Source organism: Macaca fascicularis, chromosome 3 (assembly GCF_037993035.2).
Source record: "Macaca fascicularis isolate 582-1 chromosome 3, T2T-MFA8v1.1".
In the NCBI taxonomy this organism is placed as follows: Eukaryota; Metazoa; Chordata; class Mammalia; order Primates; family Cercopithecidae; genus Macaca; species Macaca fascicularis.
In genome coordinates this window covers 108579651-108597449 of record NC_088377.1, presented here as the reverse complement: position 1 = coordinate 108597449, position 17799 = coordinate 108579651, and the positions used below count along the sequence as shown (strand labels likewise).

The following is a 17799-nucleotide window of genomic DNA, read 5'->3' as shown; positions in this document are numbered from 1 at the left end:
AAAATGGTCACATCTGCTACTAAAATGATGGGTTGTGGAACTGCGATCCTTTTTTTATTGCAAGGTAAGGAAAGACCTAAATAAAATTTTATATTACATAAACAAAACAGTTTTAGAGTCTGAAAGTTTTTTTGGTAATGAAAAGGGCAAAGTTAATTATTTCAGTTGAGTGATGCTCTTTGGGGCTTCAGGGCTCTGCCTCTGGGTCATTTCTGCTCTGCTGAGGGCAATAAAGTGGAACCAATTCTGGATCTTATGACTCCTCTGAATACCTGACAGGAGGGAAGTCACTTGTGTTTTGTAGACATCCAGTGGGGGAAAAGAAGACTGTAAACCAATTACATCTTACTAGTGCATTTTGCTCTCAGGTTGAAGGATGGCAACCTGGTCTTCTCCACTGCTGCTTAGGAGTGTCATTCAGAAAAGCAGTGAATAACGTAATCCTAAGTCTAATTCATATTTAGCCACAACTAATGGGGTGTGTGTGTGTGTGCATGTGTGTGTGTGTATTTGGCATAGTCCTCTTCTACTTGGCATAACTTGTATATTAGTCATAAGCAAGATAGATGATGGTGTCAAAAAGAAGGAAGTAAGCTACCTGTTAAACAGTAAGTTTACTGTAATGAATGGACAGGACTTGAGTTTTGTTTTGCTGAAGTTTTAATGACTGAATGGACAAGATATGCTTAAAAAGATTTTTCATTCATATAGGCTTTCTCTTTGTGAAAAAGCTCTCACTGAATACTTGGAAACCAAGCGCATAGCCTTTCCTCGCTTCTATTTCATCTCTTCTGGTGATTTACTTGACATTCTTTCAAAAGGAGCTCAGCCTAAACAGGTAATATTTCTTTGAAAGTCTCGTATTATACTGTGTTAGCAGAGGAAAGTCATAGTGTCTCTATCATTGTCAGATGCTACCTGTCATGTCACGTGGGCCAGGAACTAGAAAATCTGCAGTTAAAATTTGTAATGCAGCATCAGAGGTATGTCAGAGGCTGTGCAAAAGGGAGTGGGAAGAATAACTGTCTGGTGCTCAGTAAAGAGGAACGATATTAAATGTGTAAGGCTTACAGTGCTGAAAGAAGTTGATGGAAAGAAACACTATCACCAAATCCCCCAGAATTCTGGGACAAGAGCTGGGGCATCCATTGCCTGGTTAGCAGCTTTCCTAGGGGAGAAAGGGTCACTTGGAAAGAGATCATGGCTGGTACCTTCTTACTCCTCCCTCCAGAGTCACCTTCATAATTACGACATTGGGCTAATTTTCAGTGCTGTCCAAGTTAGATTTGTGTAATTTCAGGATCATCCTGAATTAACCCTCGAATTTTCTCCTATCTGTGCAAAAATAGTGCATCACCTTTTTGCTGATTCCCACGTCAATATTTAAAGCAAATCAAAACAGATATTATCGTGTGTAATCTGAAAGCTCAGATCAGAGACAAACTTTGTACAAATTCCAAAGCACTACTTCCTGTAAACTTTAAGAGAATGTTGTCTTTCATTTAGACCTACTCAATCATTCCTGTTCACTAAGATCTTACAGTTGTTGTGGCTGACGTAGCTGGGCGCTCCTAGAGTTGACTGTGTATTACAGATTATTTTGAAACTCAAGCTTGTGCTATATAATTGTGGAGTTTTCTCCAGTTTTTTTTCTTGGAAAAATTTTTCTCTAGATATTTTTTATGCCATTTTCTTTGGAATGTGTGTCTCTTTACACTGCAGTTCCCTGAATTTTGCTGTTCTTTGGGCGCAGTATTTATCTTAATGATTTCTCTCTTCATCATTTAACTTTGAACCTAAATTCAATTGGTTGGCTATTCTTGTTGTTGCTAATATAAGTGCGGTTGTGCTATTAGTAACAGAATTGTTGGACAGTTTGGGCAATGTGTTCAGGGTCACCACTCAGGTAGTATTGTTTTGTATATTCATGCTAATTTCCAGATGGCTTTGCAAATAAAATCTCTGTGATTAAACTGACTATGAATCTACTATATCCGTCTTTTACATACTTATTAGCACACAATTAGATATCTTTAAAAAAACTATTTTGAAACATAATAGTTGTAACTACACTATGCTTCAATAAGCCCCTGAGGGCATCCTCATGACCAGCAGCTGGACCCTCTGCCCAGGGTGACTATATGAGGGTAGCAGGTATTATATTTCATTAAAGTACATGTTTCTGAATACTTTTCAAATCTGACATGCTTACAATGCCAAATGAATTTTCAATAAGTTAGCAGAGAGGTGCATAAATCTGTAAATAGGTAAGCATTCTTTTTCTTTTAATCATATTATTTAAACAGAACGAACACTAATGTGACTGGTTTATTGAATAATATTAATTTCATGGAATAACAGTCATGAAACAGTTTTATCTTTCTGCAATTACTAATCTCACATGTGCCCTTCTGAATCTCTTTGCACCCGTAGCAGACCCCTTTATAATATTTCGGGCAGGTATTGTAATTTCCTGGTCTTCCTTTCTTATTAAAAACTTAAAAAATAAACCAAAAGCAACTCATCATATTCTAGTTGGAAATTTCCATCTCACTCCATGTCAAGACTAAGCTGTCATTTAATAACTTGGGGTTGAGAGGGAGACTTTGGCCCTTTCCTCCCCCGTCTCTGCCCATTTATCATGGAGAGGGGTTTAGGGGTGTGATCTCTCTGTTGTTGCCCTTTCTTAATGACTGCTCCTGCTTCCCTCACCAGCAGTGACTGTCCATCTTCACCCTTAACAGCAAGGATCCACATGCTGGGTTTCTGGTGGAACATGTGTGCAGGTCCTCTGGACAAAGGGAACCTCCCCAGGGATGTATATGCCAGAGCCACCCCCACTTTAATCCTTCCAGTTCTTGCTCCTGGCAGTGTAACCAGCCACCTGGTTCCATCTTCCTTCTCCTTTTCTACCTAGGCAGGTGTCCAAACAAGGGGCACATCAAAGATTCACTTCCTACTGGTACCCAGAGTTTTTATGAGTGATTCTCCTATTCCTCTTGCTTGACCTTAGAGTGGAGGTTGGGGGACCCAGTCTTCTATCTTACCCACAAACGGGGAGGGAGATGCCATGGCCTCCGCATCGTGGCTGATAACTCACACTGTGCAGATGGCCTCCTTTGCCCTCTTCCTCCCTATGGTACTTTCTGTAGAAGGCGTGCATGGAGGTAGAGGAGGGTGGGGTATTGAGATGTGTCTTACCAAACCCTGGAGGGACTAACTGTCCTAACACACATCCGTTACCTTCAGAATGTGCACATACTCACTTCCTCTTTGTCCTCTGTGCTAGAGGAAAAGATCTCTCAATGAATTCTTGTCACCAACTCTGTTCACCCTCCTTTTAAATCCTCAAAAAAATCCTTCGTGCCTTAGCTAAACTACATGTTGACTCACAGTCTGTGCATCCCTGATGCCAGTTTATTTTTCAGATTTCAATGATGTGCTTTGTAAACCCTTTAAAAAATTTTTCACAACATGACTTTGGTATTTTACAGAGTGCTATCTTCTCCTTTATCAGTGTGACTTACTGTGGATGTGTCCTCGCCTACCCCATTCATAGCATTTTAGCCATGAGTTCTAAATCCGTGAATTCCAGGTACATTGCTCAGTACTAGTACCCCTCCTTAATGAATGACTAGATTATATAAGGCTTTTGAAACATTTGAAATTATGATGAAGCTGAATGTTAAAATCACAGCATGGAGCTCTCCAAACTCCCTCACAGCTGTGCTGATAAATGCCACCATGCTAACAAAGGGAGGTGGGTATTTCTTCTTGCCAGCTAATAGGATCTAGCCCTGTGGCCACAGTATAAACATGCTTACAGTTCTGACACACAGATTTGAAGTGGTTGGATATATTTTTGATGTATTTTGAAATTTTGAGAAAATTTGTATTTCAAGTTGTGCTCAAAATGGGATTTCATTGAGGTCTTTTTGTGTACACTACTTAAATTTTGAACAATTAAAATTTGCATAAAATGCTATCACACTGTTACTAAAGGTCTATTATTAGAAGAAGTGTTTAGCAGCCTTTGTGGTACAAATAACTATCCAAAAGTGACTTGTTGAAAAGGAGCTAAGGGTCATTTGAGTCATCTAGAGGAATAGCCGGCTTCTTTCCCTGAAAGAAATGGTTCTGCAAATTCAACATGCATTCTTAATTCTTGCTCACTAACTATGGAATAGTTAATGCTACAGGCTGTTAACGCCAGATAGTGTGATCTTGCCACACTCTCTTACCCTCTTTTCATTATTAGAATCAGTTTCAGACCACCAGACTTAGTCTTTCCGTCTATGCCTTGTGTGCTAACATTCCTGAATGTGCTCCCTGTAGTGTGACCAAGATAACATGGCAACTGCAGCTTGTGGAGCAACAATGCAATTTCCCCATAAAAGGCGCCCTTTGTGGGTAGATAACTCATCTTGACATCTTGTGAATGACTTGAATTTTCCAGGCCCCCCTCCTTTACCCACCCACACTCCATTTAAGAGTGTTGGTCCAAGTGAGAGTTTCTGTAGTTAATTGTGGAATGTGATCAGCTTGAATAGACCAGCCAGGGAGGTCTGATAACCACTAAAACCCGAATTCTGTAAGCAGAAACCCCCAGTTTAAGATACAAGAGTTGGAATGGTAGAGGGATAAAATTGGTGTGTCTAGAATGCTGTCAGTAATTATTAGGTTTTGGTAAGTTTGGTTAACATCAAGTTTTAAAAATTTTCTTCCCCCCAAATTCAGCCTGACCTCCCAAGGTTATCAGTTAACTAAAGGATGGTGGATACAGGTGCTGCTTAACTTCAGTGGTCAAACTCTCTCGTAGTTGCTGTAGAAATAAAACTTAAAGGTGTATTTGCAGGATTCATTGATGTGGTACAATAGTTACGGACAACTGACCTGAAGTCCTTATGGGATTCAGTATTAACATTCTTTGGTATTTTTTTCCCCTTTCAGAAAAAATTTGTATTTTTTAACTGAATTAGTACAGTGGTTAAAGTTAGACAAAATAATATCAGTTTACCCCTTTGCACCCTTTCAGGTTGTTATATACTACCTTAAAATAACTGAAAACTTTGGGCAATCAAGGTGTTTGTAGCCACTGATTCCTAATGTGAAAGGTCTTTTTGTCTGAGAACAGTTTGCACATTTTCTTTCTCTCGTCTATGAAACATTTAACTTCTCCATGAAGGTGAGGTCTGGAGAAGCTAACCCACAATGGAGCTTGTACTAAAGAAAGACTTGCTGTCAACGTGATCGGCTCTACTTGTGCTTCTAATGGGGTAGCTGTGACCCTTACATGGCCACTGAGCACTTGAAATGTGGCAGCTAAGGAACTGACTTTTTATTGTAATGAATTGCAATTGATTTAAATCTAAACCTTGATATTTGATTCAGTTATCGGAAAACATTGTGTGTTTGAAACAACTTGGGTGTGTGAATCTACCTTTGCCCCTGCGTATTCTATGAAATGAAAATACAGGTGTAGCATTTTCAGATGAAAAATCCAAATTGAGCTGTGCTGTAAATATAAAATACATACCTGGTTTCAAAGACTTGCCGCAAATAAAATAATGGAAAAGATCTCACTTTTTGTATTACTCACATGTTGAATGATAATATTTTGGGATATACTGGATTAAATATACATTAAAATTAATTTCACCTTTTAAAAATATGACTTAATGTGGCTGTTAGATGGTTGTAGCTGTGCAAATTGAAGCCACAATGCATTCTCTAAAATGACAAGATACATACACTCAGGAATGCTGAATGTTTGCATGAAGAAATGCCCTTCAAGGGCATCTGCATCAGTCTACACACAAGGAAATCTGCCAACTTGTCTTTGGAGAAATCTCCTAAATTGCAGTGATGAGACAGATGGTACTCAACTGATACCTCTAATAGACTGTAAATATTGGCATTCAAAAAGGTGCTTGTGAGAAATGAGCTTTATATTAGGTGATGAAAAGCACCATTGGATCTTAAAGGAGCAAATATCTGGACCCCACATTCCCACAAGCACAGTATGTTTTTATGCAGAGCTTCCATTTGGTTATCTTCCTGATGGAGTAAAAGTAAAAGTGTCTCAGCATATGAATTTCAAGAGGATGGAGCTCAATGATCACTCATAGTATGCCAAAACCTTCGCTGACAGGAGGAGATTCTTCTTTAGAAAATTAATAGGAAAAGGACGCAAAATGTACATGGTAAGTTGAGGGCATGCAAGAATGAATTTTAGTTAAAATTAAATAAAACTTCTAACTTTCCTAAAGGAAGTAGAAAGCTGGAAAGATATGAGGTGTCTAAAGTGAAGGAAGTGGTTGCTCCTGAGTTTAAGTTGGGGCTGAAGAAGGAATGAGAAAGAAGGAGCAAAAGGGCACAGAAAAGGGGTCGTGGTTTTGACCATCTTGCCATTGGCTCTATGTACCTGCAGCTGAGGAGCAAGGAATAGAAGCTGCTCGTGAAAGGGTAGTCTGTCACAGAAAGTGCAGCATAAGAGCAACTCTACTTGTCATGACTTAGGAATGTGTAATATTTTAAATGGATACCTTAATAAAAATGCAGCCTGATTCACTTAGAGGTTCAGGTATTTAGGTGTATGACAAGAAAATAGAGAATCTACTTTCAAAATAAATGTCAAATTTTATATCCCATGGAGATTATCCTTGATTATCTTCTCAAAATGATAAATATGTGGTTAATCACAAATTATATAACAATATGCACAATTTTTTCTTCATTTTGCATATGTGTTGCCACTGCATTCTATTCTGTTGTAGCCCCTTTGGAATTCTTTCCATGGCCAATGTATAAGTTATACAACAGCATTAGGGTTATTACAATGTGCGGTTAAAGTAAAATATCACTTCGATGTTATGAGATCCAAAAATTAAATGTTGTGAACGTGGGGTCCTGCCAGCAAGGAGTTCTAGGCCCTTGTATGGAATATGAAATTGTTCTGGTCTCAGCCTCGCTTTGATGCCACTTGATGAAGGTTGTCCAGTTCCAGCTTAAACTCAGTGGGTAGAGCTTCCAGCTATAACAAATTAGCTTTTAACAGAGTACCGTTCTTTCTGGGAACAACTAGAAAAGTGGCTAAAATATTTAACTAAATCTGTTTAAATGCACTGAAGAACATTTAAAGAGCATTGAAGAAGTTAGTGTTTCAGGGGCTAAGATAGCAGCAGAAGAAAGCACAAAGAGATTTGCCTAATGTTTGATGCTGCTTTTCTCCTTGAGACATTTGATAATTCATAGATGTGGCCAACGGCATGAGAAGCTGCTCAGAGGTTTCAGGAGGCTCATGGAAATTGAAAGAAGGAGGAAAATAAAATAAAAACTGGAACTCAGACCCCGTTAAGGAGGATATTATACAGAGAATCAAACAATAATAAGAAATGGCTCTAAGGCAGATTGGATAGAAATTTGCCAGGGTTGGGGGAGGAGGAATCTACTAGATCTAAAAATTAGATATCTAAATCAGATATCTAAAAATTAGATGTCTACCATATCTAAAAATCAGTTCTAGATGGATGTAGATCTAAATGTGACAAGTAAAACAATGAAACAATATACAACGTGTGAGGAAGGATATCTTCATGATCTTGGAATAAGCAAAATATCTTAAACTGGACACAAAAGTCCTAACTACAAAGGAAATATTGGATAAATTTGACTATGTTAAAATTTTAAAACTTTAGCTTATCAAAAGATACTTGTTAAGAGAATAACAATGCAAGCTGCAAAGTGGGAAAAGGTGTTTGCAATACAAACTAAAGACTCATATATGGAATATATAAAGAATTCCTACAAAAGAACAAAGGCACATAATCTAATATAAAAGTGGGCAGAATCCTTCGACAGTTCACAAAAAAAGATTCTAATGGTTAGTAAACATAAGAATGGTTGCTCAACTTCAAAAGTTATCGGGGAAAAATGCAAATTAAAACCACAACAAGAGGTATATTTTCTGTTTCTGGCCAAGATGAAAGGAACTGGATTTACCTTCTTGCCTGAAACTTAATGAGCCCAAACACACAAAAACAGGAAGAAAACTACACCAAATTGCTCAAATTGGTCAAAACAATATGGAATTCTCAAAATCATCCATAAAACCAAATTTTATACAAGTGAACAAACATAAGGATGACAACAGACTTCACACTGGAAACAATGCAAGTGAGCAGACAGTGGAGTAGCAATTTCTATTTTCTTTTTTTTTCTTTTTTGAGACAGAGTCTCGCTCTGTTGCCCAGGCTGGAGTGCAGTGGCCCGATCTCAGTTCACTGCAAGCTACACCTCCCAGGTTCACACCATTCTCCTGCCTCAGCCTCCCAAGTAGCTTGAACTACAGGCACCTGCCACCACACCTAATTTTTTTGTATTTTTACTAGAGACAGGGTTTCACCGTGTTAGCCAGGATGGTCTCCATCTTCTGAACTTGTGATCCACCTGCCTCAGCCTCCCAAAGTGCTGGGATTGCAGATGTGAGCCACCATGCATGGCCTACAGTGGAGTAGCAATTTCAATGTACTGAAAGAAAAAAACACCTGTAACCCTAGAATTTTATACCCAGTAAAAATACCTTTTTAAAAAATGATAGCAAAATAAAGATGTTTTAACACATTCAAAAACTCAAAGATTTCATCACCACCAGACTGGCACTACAAGAAATGTTAGAGGAAGTTCTTCAAGCAAAAGGAAGAAGACACTAGATGGAAATTTGGATCTATACCAAAAAATTATGAACACTGAAATGTCAACTGTATGGAAGTAGACAAAATTGGAGCATTAGCCAATCACTAGAAGATGGAATGGTATCAAAAAAATAGGAACATTGAAATAATATATATGTAAGTTTAAATACTGGCCCTATTGATTACTGACAATGTTATTGCTTAACGTTTCTGAACCTCAATATCCTTATATACCAAATGGGGAAAACATTAGGTATTATCTCTTTGGCTTCTAAGTAACAGGCAAAACAAAGTGCATAAAGAACCAGTAAAAGTACATAACATATAATATTGTAAAATTGGCCACAAATTCTTTGCTTTCCTGTATCCATGCCCTTTCAATGTGGTGTGGCAGTATTTATCAAGGCTAGATACTAATTCTCCATTTGGGTTGCCATATCACTTGTTTTGGCCACTGTGTCATTAGCAAAAGCTTGAAAAGTTTTTGTATGCCAGCACTTGCCCTTTTGCTGCTCTTTGGAAACCTATAATCACCCCATCATGAATGAGTCAACACTAGCCTGCTGGATAATGAGATGAACATGCCCATACCCAAGCTACCAGCTGGGCAACCATCACACATGTGAGAGAAGCCATCGATCACCAGCAGACTACAAATGTGTGGAAGAGCCCAGCTGGACTAGCTGAGGCAACCCAAAACCAACACACAGAATTGTGGCTCATGAAGAAGCCAGTAAATCTTGGGGTATTTTGTTATACTGCAAGGTTAATTAATATATGTTCTTTATGTGTTTACATATTTATATATGTGTATGTGGATATATATTCATCAATATCAAAGACTTTATGTGCTACTGATTTAAAATATTTTACTTGAAATTTAAAAACAAAGCAAAAAATTTATTAAAATCAAGTACTAATTCAAGTTTTTATTTTCTTTTATTTTTTCCCTTCTTGAATACATTGATATCGTTGTTTTGACATCAGTGAGTTTGGGAAGATTGGGGAAAACAACATAAGTTAATGTGTTTCTCTTTACTAGACGGAAATACTCTGCCTAGTATTAATTTTCCCTTCTCTTTTTAATTTGCGTGGATATTTCCTAAATTGTTAATATGATTTGGGATTCAAACAACACGTATGCTTGCTAATACAATGAGATATCAAGATCAAACTCACCAAAGGCTAAAATTAAAACTCACGAAACAATAGGATGTGGAGTAATGGGAATGTTCATATCTAGCCATCAGGATTATAAATTAATACAACTACTTAGGGAAACTGTTTAACAGCATCTTCTAAATAGGAATATATCATACATTTTTATCTAGCAGTTCACCTTCTCAGTGTACATTCAGCAGAGATACTTACATAGATGGACCAAAAGAAGTATACAAGAATTTTCATAGCTGCTTTTTTATAATAGTCCCAAACGGGAAGCAATTTAAATGTCCCTTAACAGTGGAATGGCTAAATATATTGTATATATTGTATTGTCTTTATACAGTGGAATACCATATAGTAATAAAAATGAAAAAAACCTAGTGCTATACCAAATAACATGAATGAATTCAAGTGACATAATATTGAACCATAGGAGGCAGATGCAAAAGAGTGCATACTATGTGAATTCACTTCTGTAAAGATAATGTCCCTTTTTAGAGAAATAGTAACTGGCATGCATCATGAGGAGTCTTATGGGTGCTGGTATCCTATTCTTTTTTTTTTTTTTTTTTTCTGGAGACCAAGCCTCACTCTGTCACCCAGGCTGGAGTGCTGGAGTGCAATAGTGCAATCTCGACTCACTGCAACCTCCACCTCCTTGGTTCAAGCAATTCTCATGCCTCAGCCACCTGAGTAGCTGGGATTATAGGTGTGCACCACCACGGCCAGCTAATTTTTGTATTTTTAGTAGAGACGGGGTTTTGCCATGTTGGCCAGGCTGGTCTCAAACTCCTGGCCTCAGGTGATCTGACTGCATTGGCCTGTAATCCCAAAGTGCTGGGATTATAGGCATGAGCCACCATGCCCAGCCACTATTCTATTCCTTAATCTTGTGGTAATCACAAGAGTTGTGCTTGCTTTGTTAAAATTTATTAAGTTGTACACACATGATGTTTTCCTGTTTTTCTGCATATGTATTCCAATTTCCAAATATTTAAAAAAGCCAGCATTTGTGTTGTGAACACATTTATACAAAATTATATAATTCATGCATGTAAACATTTTATGAAAGAAACACAAAATCAATCCTATATGCACTGATGATACATGGATATGTTTAAGTTACAGTAGTAAGTGAAAAATCAAATTACAAAATATTATACTGTGATTTTATTTTTGGTAAAAGCAAATCTGAATTATGTAAGTAATTGCATGTTCATTATTGAAAGTTTGAAAAATATAGAAATACATTAAAAATGAGATTAATATACTCATTGCTATTTTTGAGTGATCATAGTTTTTTAAATGTGTCTGTGTTTGTGAGTTATAACATATATACTTAATCAAAATTGTAATATTCCTCTACCATTTGATGTTTTGTAGCTATAAGAGGTTTCATTTTATGAATGTGCCATACTGATTTAACTAGTTTCTAGAAGGCTTTTTTTTTTTTTTTTAGATTTAGTCTCTTAACTGTATTGCATGCCTATTTCCCTGTACCATGACCAAAACTGTTATTTAATTTTATTATTTTATTATTATTTTTTTCTCTGGAGATGGAGTTTCATTCTTGTCGCCCCGGCTGGAGTGCAGTGGTGCAATCTCAGCTCACTGCAACCTCTGCCTCCCGGGTTCAAGCGATTCTCCGCCTCGGCCTCCAGAGTAGGTGTGTGCCACCACACCCAGCAAATTTTTGTATTTTTAGTAGAGGTGGGGTTTCACCATATTGGCCAGGCTGGTCTCAAACTCCTGACCTCAGGTGATCCACCTGCCTCTGCCTCACAAAGTGCTGGGATTATAGGCGTGAGCCACTGCACCCGGCCCAAAACTGTTATTTAAAACACACACACACACACACACACACACACACACACACACACACACATATACAACCATTTACTATTTTGACACATTGACTTAAGTTTTTACACATGTAAAAATCATGGACTCACTTTATCTCATTCTAGAGAATATCATCCACAAAAGACCAGGGTTGCCCATATTTTGGTCATGATTTATATTGTTACAAATATTATTATTGTGAGTATTGCCATTATGAATAAATCAGTTAATGAAGACATATGAAGGAGTCCTAAGGTGCTCACCAGGCCAGGAGTGGCACTAGACTTGGTGTATATTTTATCCCATTTATAAGCAGCAGCTACATCTTTAGGTAGATAGGGCAAACACGAACTTAGATATAGGCAGAAAGCAAGCATTAAGGTTTGAGAATATAATTGTAAGCTATTGTAATTTCATCTTTTTTCCCTTTGTTTTCTAAGTGAACAGTAGCTGTAAGTCATGAAGGTAGATTAACTGATCACTGTACCGGTATGCATTTTAAATTATAAAATTACCTAGTGATTAAGTATTTTCAGTTAGTTACAATTAGATAAATGTAAGTTCTTTTATTTCATAAGAGGTTCTCCCTGTGCACAGTTCTGATATTTATGAATTTCAGTTACTAAGGTTTGGTTAAATAACGCTAGTGCCCTGACAACACGGTTCACATTTCAGATACTACGGTATGTTAACTCTGAGTGATTGCATAAAGCACATACTTGATTACTAACTCTTCAGCCCACAGAAATCACTGCCTAAGTAACAGATGTGCATCATGATCAGTGACAGTCATGTCACATCTTTCTAATTCTGTCAGTGATCAGCCACTGTGCTGCTTTTACTCACTTCACACACAGGCAGCTAAGCTTGTAGTTAGTTCTATGATGAACCTACATGACATTTTTCATTAGTTAATGGACAGAAGGAAATAGTAACAAAGTTGGAAGTATAGCAAAGAAATGAAAATTGATAATGCTAGAAGCAAAAATGGAATCGAACGTAGATGGGAGTCACAGAAGAGAGAGATGATGGGCAGTGACGACCGAACACCACTGGAGAGAGTGATATGCAGCCAGGGGAACTTAGTGAAGATAAACTTGGGAACATGAATGACAACAGTGGTTTTGACAAAAAGGATGAAAATGTACCAGAGAAAGTGATGCCAGCAAAAACAAACACATTAAATAAAACAAACCCCCCCCAAACAACAAAAACTGACTTCACATTAAAGAGATTTACAAGAAATTTCATGACATTGAATGCTTGAAAGATAAAATGTTGATGGCTGGATACAAATTCAAAGGGAGTATGAGTTTGTCAAGGCAGAGAAAAGATGCTCGTTCTGGACCTTAAGTAGTAAGATGAGAAGGAGGCAAGTGCTATTCAAATAACTTAAGTTTTCTGCAGAGAAAACTGTTTAGTGTTTTAAAATGCAGTCGACAAAATATTTGTTGATGGTTTTTTTTGATCACCCTGTATGTTTATAACAAACAGAAGCTTTATATGTTTTGACAAAAATTTGTAAAGGTTGTTGTCCCATCATAGGTTACTCCCATTGATCATTCAGATTGCATAATGTGATTTCAGCCAGTGTGGTCATTTTTATGATTTTGTACTATTCTGCAAAGCCAGGACTAAGTGTATTCAATTTTTGCACTAATCTTTTAGAAACCTACTTAAAATACATGATGAGTTGTTGGTTCTTTTTAAAAAATGATTTGAAGTGCTCATTTCCTTTCTCTATCAAAAGAGGGGCCTACGAAGTCTTCATTTATTTATTTATTTTGAGATAGAGTTTTGCTGTTGTTGCCTAGGCTAGAGTGTGGTGGTGCCTTCTCGGCTCACTGCAACCTCCGCCTCCCGGGTTCAAGTGATTCTCCTGCCTCAGCCTCCCAAGTAGCTGGTATTACAGGCATGCGCCACCATGCCCAGATAATTGTGTATTTGTAGTAGGAACGGGGTTTCACCGTGTTGGTCAGGCTGGTCTTGAACTCCTGACCTCAGGTGATAAACACGCCTTGGCCTCCCACAGTGCTGGGATTACAGGTATGTGCCACAGCACCCAGCCTAATTTATTCCTTTTAGTTGTAAAATGAAAGGCCTTTCCAAGCAGCTCACTGGGAAGAAGGAATTTTAATTTTGGGTTAACAAATACAAAGAGATCTCATTAAAAATAGAACAAATCTGAGGGCAACAGGGTCCACACTAGTTAAAAAAATAGTCTTGTTCCCTCAGAAAGTTTAAATAGAAGACAATACGAAAACATCTAACTTCAACTATGCCATATATAAGAAATAGGAGAACTCTGCCTAAGGTTTGTGTTTCCTGGTCATTGAGTTACTACAGAGCTAGAAGTTCTCAAAATTATTTTCTCACCCAAGCAATAATGTGTGAGGGTGTCTGATGGCTGAAGTCTCATTTATCCGAAGGCTTTTCAGTTGAATATTATCTAGGCCCATTACACAGTAGAAGCCATTCAACATCTGTGTACTTCCTGTCCACTTCAGCTGTGAGAGTGATTTATGAGATTATTGGAGACTTTCTCTATATTAATATCCTCTGGGTAATGTACAGGGATGGAGGAGAACAGAACTCAAGCTGTGATCAGGCAGCTACCACACTATCTGTGTTTAAAGTAAGCGAGAGTCTCAAAAACTCATCTATTTTAAACTCAGAGGACTTCTTGCTGTGATTTTCTTTGATACTAAAACTGCATGTACAGCAAAAATGAAAAGGCTGAAAGCTTCAAAGATTAAATCACCCTAAAGAAGTTCCTTACCAATATTGGTGTTGGTCTTGTCATGCAGAAAATTTAGGCAGGTTGCTATTGTTTCTAGAAGCTGCTATGGTATACTTACCATGTCCGGTTAAACTGCATTTCAAGAAAAGTTTGTTACAGCAATGGAGACTATATGCTTGGAAATGTTTTGTATTGCTTCACCCTATCTTCTGGTTATCAGCAGCTCATATTTTTTTCTGTTGAGGTAAAATTTAACATAAAATTAACTGTTTTAAGTTGCAATTCAATAGTATTTTGTACATTCACAGTGTCTTGCAACCACCTTTAATCTAATTCCAAAACATTTTTATCAAGCAGAAAGTAAAACCCCCTATCCATTAAGCAGTAGCTTCTCATACCCCTCCCTCCTGCCCCTAGCAGCCACCAATCTGCTGTCAGTATCTGTGGATTTATCTACTGTGGATATTTCATATAAATTGGATAATACAAGATATGACGTGTAGTATATTGTGACTGGTTTTCATTTAGCTTGTTTTCAAGGTTCATCCAAGTTGCAGCGTGTATCAGTAATATTCCTTTTAATGACTGAACAATATTCCATTGTATGGATATACCACATTTTGTTTATCCATTCATCATTTGATGGACATTTAGGTTGTTTCCACTTTTTGGCTATTGTGAATGATGCTTCAATGAGCAGAGATGTACAAATACCTGTTTGAGTTCCTATTTTCACCTCTATGAGTATATACCTAGGAGAGGAATTGCTGGATCATTGGTAATTCTGTTTAAGTTTTTGAGGAACCACAAAACTGTTTTCCACTTAGCAGCTTTTATTTGCACCATGATAACAAGGGAACATGTATTCCCATTTCTGATACTTCTTCTGGGCTGACCCCTGCCCTTGACTCAGTCTACCCCAAGAGAGATGATAGAGTAACTTCCCTGATTAGTAAAGTCTGTTCTCTTTTGTCCCCTTGGGTGTGAATTTACGTACGCAACACATGTCATTGTTTCCTTTCCTCCATGACAAAAACATAGGGCAGTGCTCCCCAGAGGAGGCTTGTTCTGGTCTGTACTAATGTAACGAGATGAATAAGTGTTGTACATGCTGGGATTGCGGTTGGAGGCCAGTTAGATTTTGTTCTTCAAACTGACTTCTGCAAAATAAATGCTAATATTTTGTCTTTCATCTGATCTTTGTTGTTTTTTTTTTTTTCTTTCCCCAAATTGTCTGGAACCTGCATAGAGTTCAATGTACTATTTACTGGTTTTCTACTGGAGAATGCAAAACTTAGGATGTAAGAGGTTATGACACCAGAAGAACTTGATCTGTATAGGTGTGGCCTGGAATTATAGATTCAATGTCTAACTGCCACTTACTTTTATATGTCAACTTGGAGAATTTACTTAATATTTTAGTTTCAATTTCCTTATCAATGAAAAGGGGGAAATCCTACTCACCTTTCTTATGTACCAAGGATACTGTGGGGCTCACCAAAGTATCAAGGCAAGTGCATGTTAACACACAACCGCCCTCAAAAGTAAGATTCTTTCTAATTGACATTTTTCATTTCAGACACTTTAATAGCTTTTTCATAGTGTACACTAATGCTGTGAACTTGAATTTTTAAAATTTGACTACAGAAGGCCCAGCAGGATGCACGTCTACAGGAATACGGTAGAGATAGAGAAGTCAGTAATCCTCCAGTCATCAAGTAGAAAATAGATCACTTTTCATGGTAAGCATTCGTCAGCCAATATGTGATGGTTTGACCAGAGTGCCTGGCCACTTCTCCACCAAGATCCTTTCAAGCTCTGATATTTTAGAAGTAACTTTTATCTTGAGGGAAAACATTTTGAGGAAACTCTAACTCCAGAAAGTTTCATGACTTCATATTGCATCATCTCTAGATTATCAGAATACACCTACAGTGAGAAATGCTCTTATCTTTTCTAATATTCTCATTTTAGGTAACACATCACCTTGCCAAACTTTTCGACAGCATTGCAGATCTGCAGTTTGAAGACAATCAGGATGTCTCCGCACACAGGGCAGTTGGAATGTACAGCAAAGAAAAGGAGTATGTCCCATTCCAAGCCGAGTGTGAATGTGTGGGCCATGTAAGATTTGATTATGAGATTTTCCATGTTAGGGGAGTATTTTCAGCATACTCTTAGAAGGTTGAATTAAACAAGAAAAAAATTCAACTCAGGTCAAATCAGGCTCTGCTTAGTTTTGGGCTGGGAGGTTCCTTTTTACCTGTATCCCCTGTGACAGAGGGCTCTTCTGCCATGCATCCCAGTTTCTACTCATGTGGCTTTGGCACCCAGCAGGGTCTCAGAGATGCTAGGAATTGAACTAGACGGAAGCAACTGTCACAGATTGAATGAGTGACCCCAGAATTAGTGGCAAATGCAGCTCAGTGTCTGAGTCTCCTACAAAGCGTATTCTGTTTTCACCACTGCTCAGAGAACAGAGAAGGGTTATAGTGAAGCAGCACCTTGCAATAAAGCTTGTTTTAAAGAGGCTTTGTGGTTCAGTAGTCCATTGTGAATGTTATAAATGGCTCCTCGTAAATACAGTTGATTGAGTCTAGCAAGCTGATGTCCTATACTCTAATTACCATGTGCACAGAATTAAGTTAGCATATTCTCTCCTCTCGCAGCCAAATACCTTAAAAATATTCTTAACAGTTATCCACAAGAATGGCTCATTATGATTTATGAAAGCATTTCTGGTGTTTTCATCTGATTTAGGGGAATTGCATCTTTTTATGATGATGATCGCATAGCTTGGGTTAATCCACAGAGTGACTGAAGGAATAGCGTCTATTGGAGAACCATTTGGGTTGTGGCAGGGGTTCCTTAAAGTATTTGCAGAAATGCGAGTTGCAACCTTGTTTTACAAGGGTTTTCTTTACTCCTTTCTGTTCCTTTTTAATATTGTACCAGAAAAATCCTGCCAAATGAAGGAGAAGCAGATGGTGGAATACTTTGATTAAAATATATTTTTTGATCTCTTGGGCTTTTTAGGATGATATTATAATGATTAGAAAAAGTTGCCATAAACTCTCTTGACAAAAGTGTGTTGCTGTCTGCTCCCTCCCAGCAAACTGCTCGCTGACTGGCATGATGCCCGGAGGGGGTAGTCCAATTGATGGATGTGTTTGTCACTAGCAGGAACCCTTGATATTGAAAGTTTTTATAGTGCTCTAATTTATTCTGTATAAGCAACTTATGCTAGAGACTTGTAAACATATACAAATTCACCCTCTAATTGCCTTCCTTTTATAAAAAGATGCTTTTAATTTGGTGCTTTTTTTTTGTATTTCTGCACTCTTTTAATTGGATTCCCCC

The 17799-nt window shown here is 37.7% G+C and overlaps 1 protein-coding gene across 1 annotated transcript in view; it reads left to right on the top strand.

The window, feature by feature from the left end:
• DNAH11 (dynein axonemal heavy chain 11) overlaps window positions 1-17799 on the top strand; it is a 385830-nt gene that overhangs the window by 104190 nt on the left and 263841 nt on the right. The window contains exons 28-29 of the mRNA XM_065542209.2: window positions 712-838; window positions 16414-16563. Of these exons, the coding sequence (XP_065398281.1) occupies window positions 712-838; window positions 16414-16563 (277 nt within the window). The remainder of the gene's footprint in view (window positions 1-711; window positions 839-16413; window positions 16564-17799) is intronic.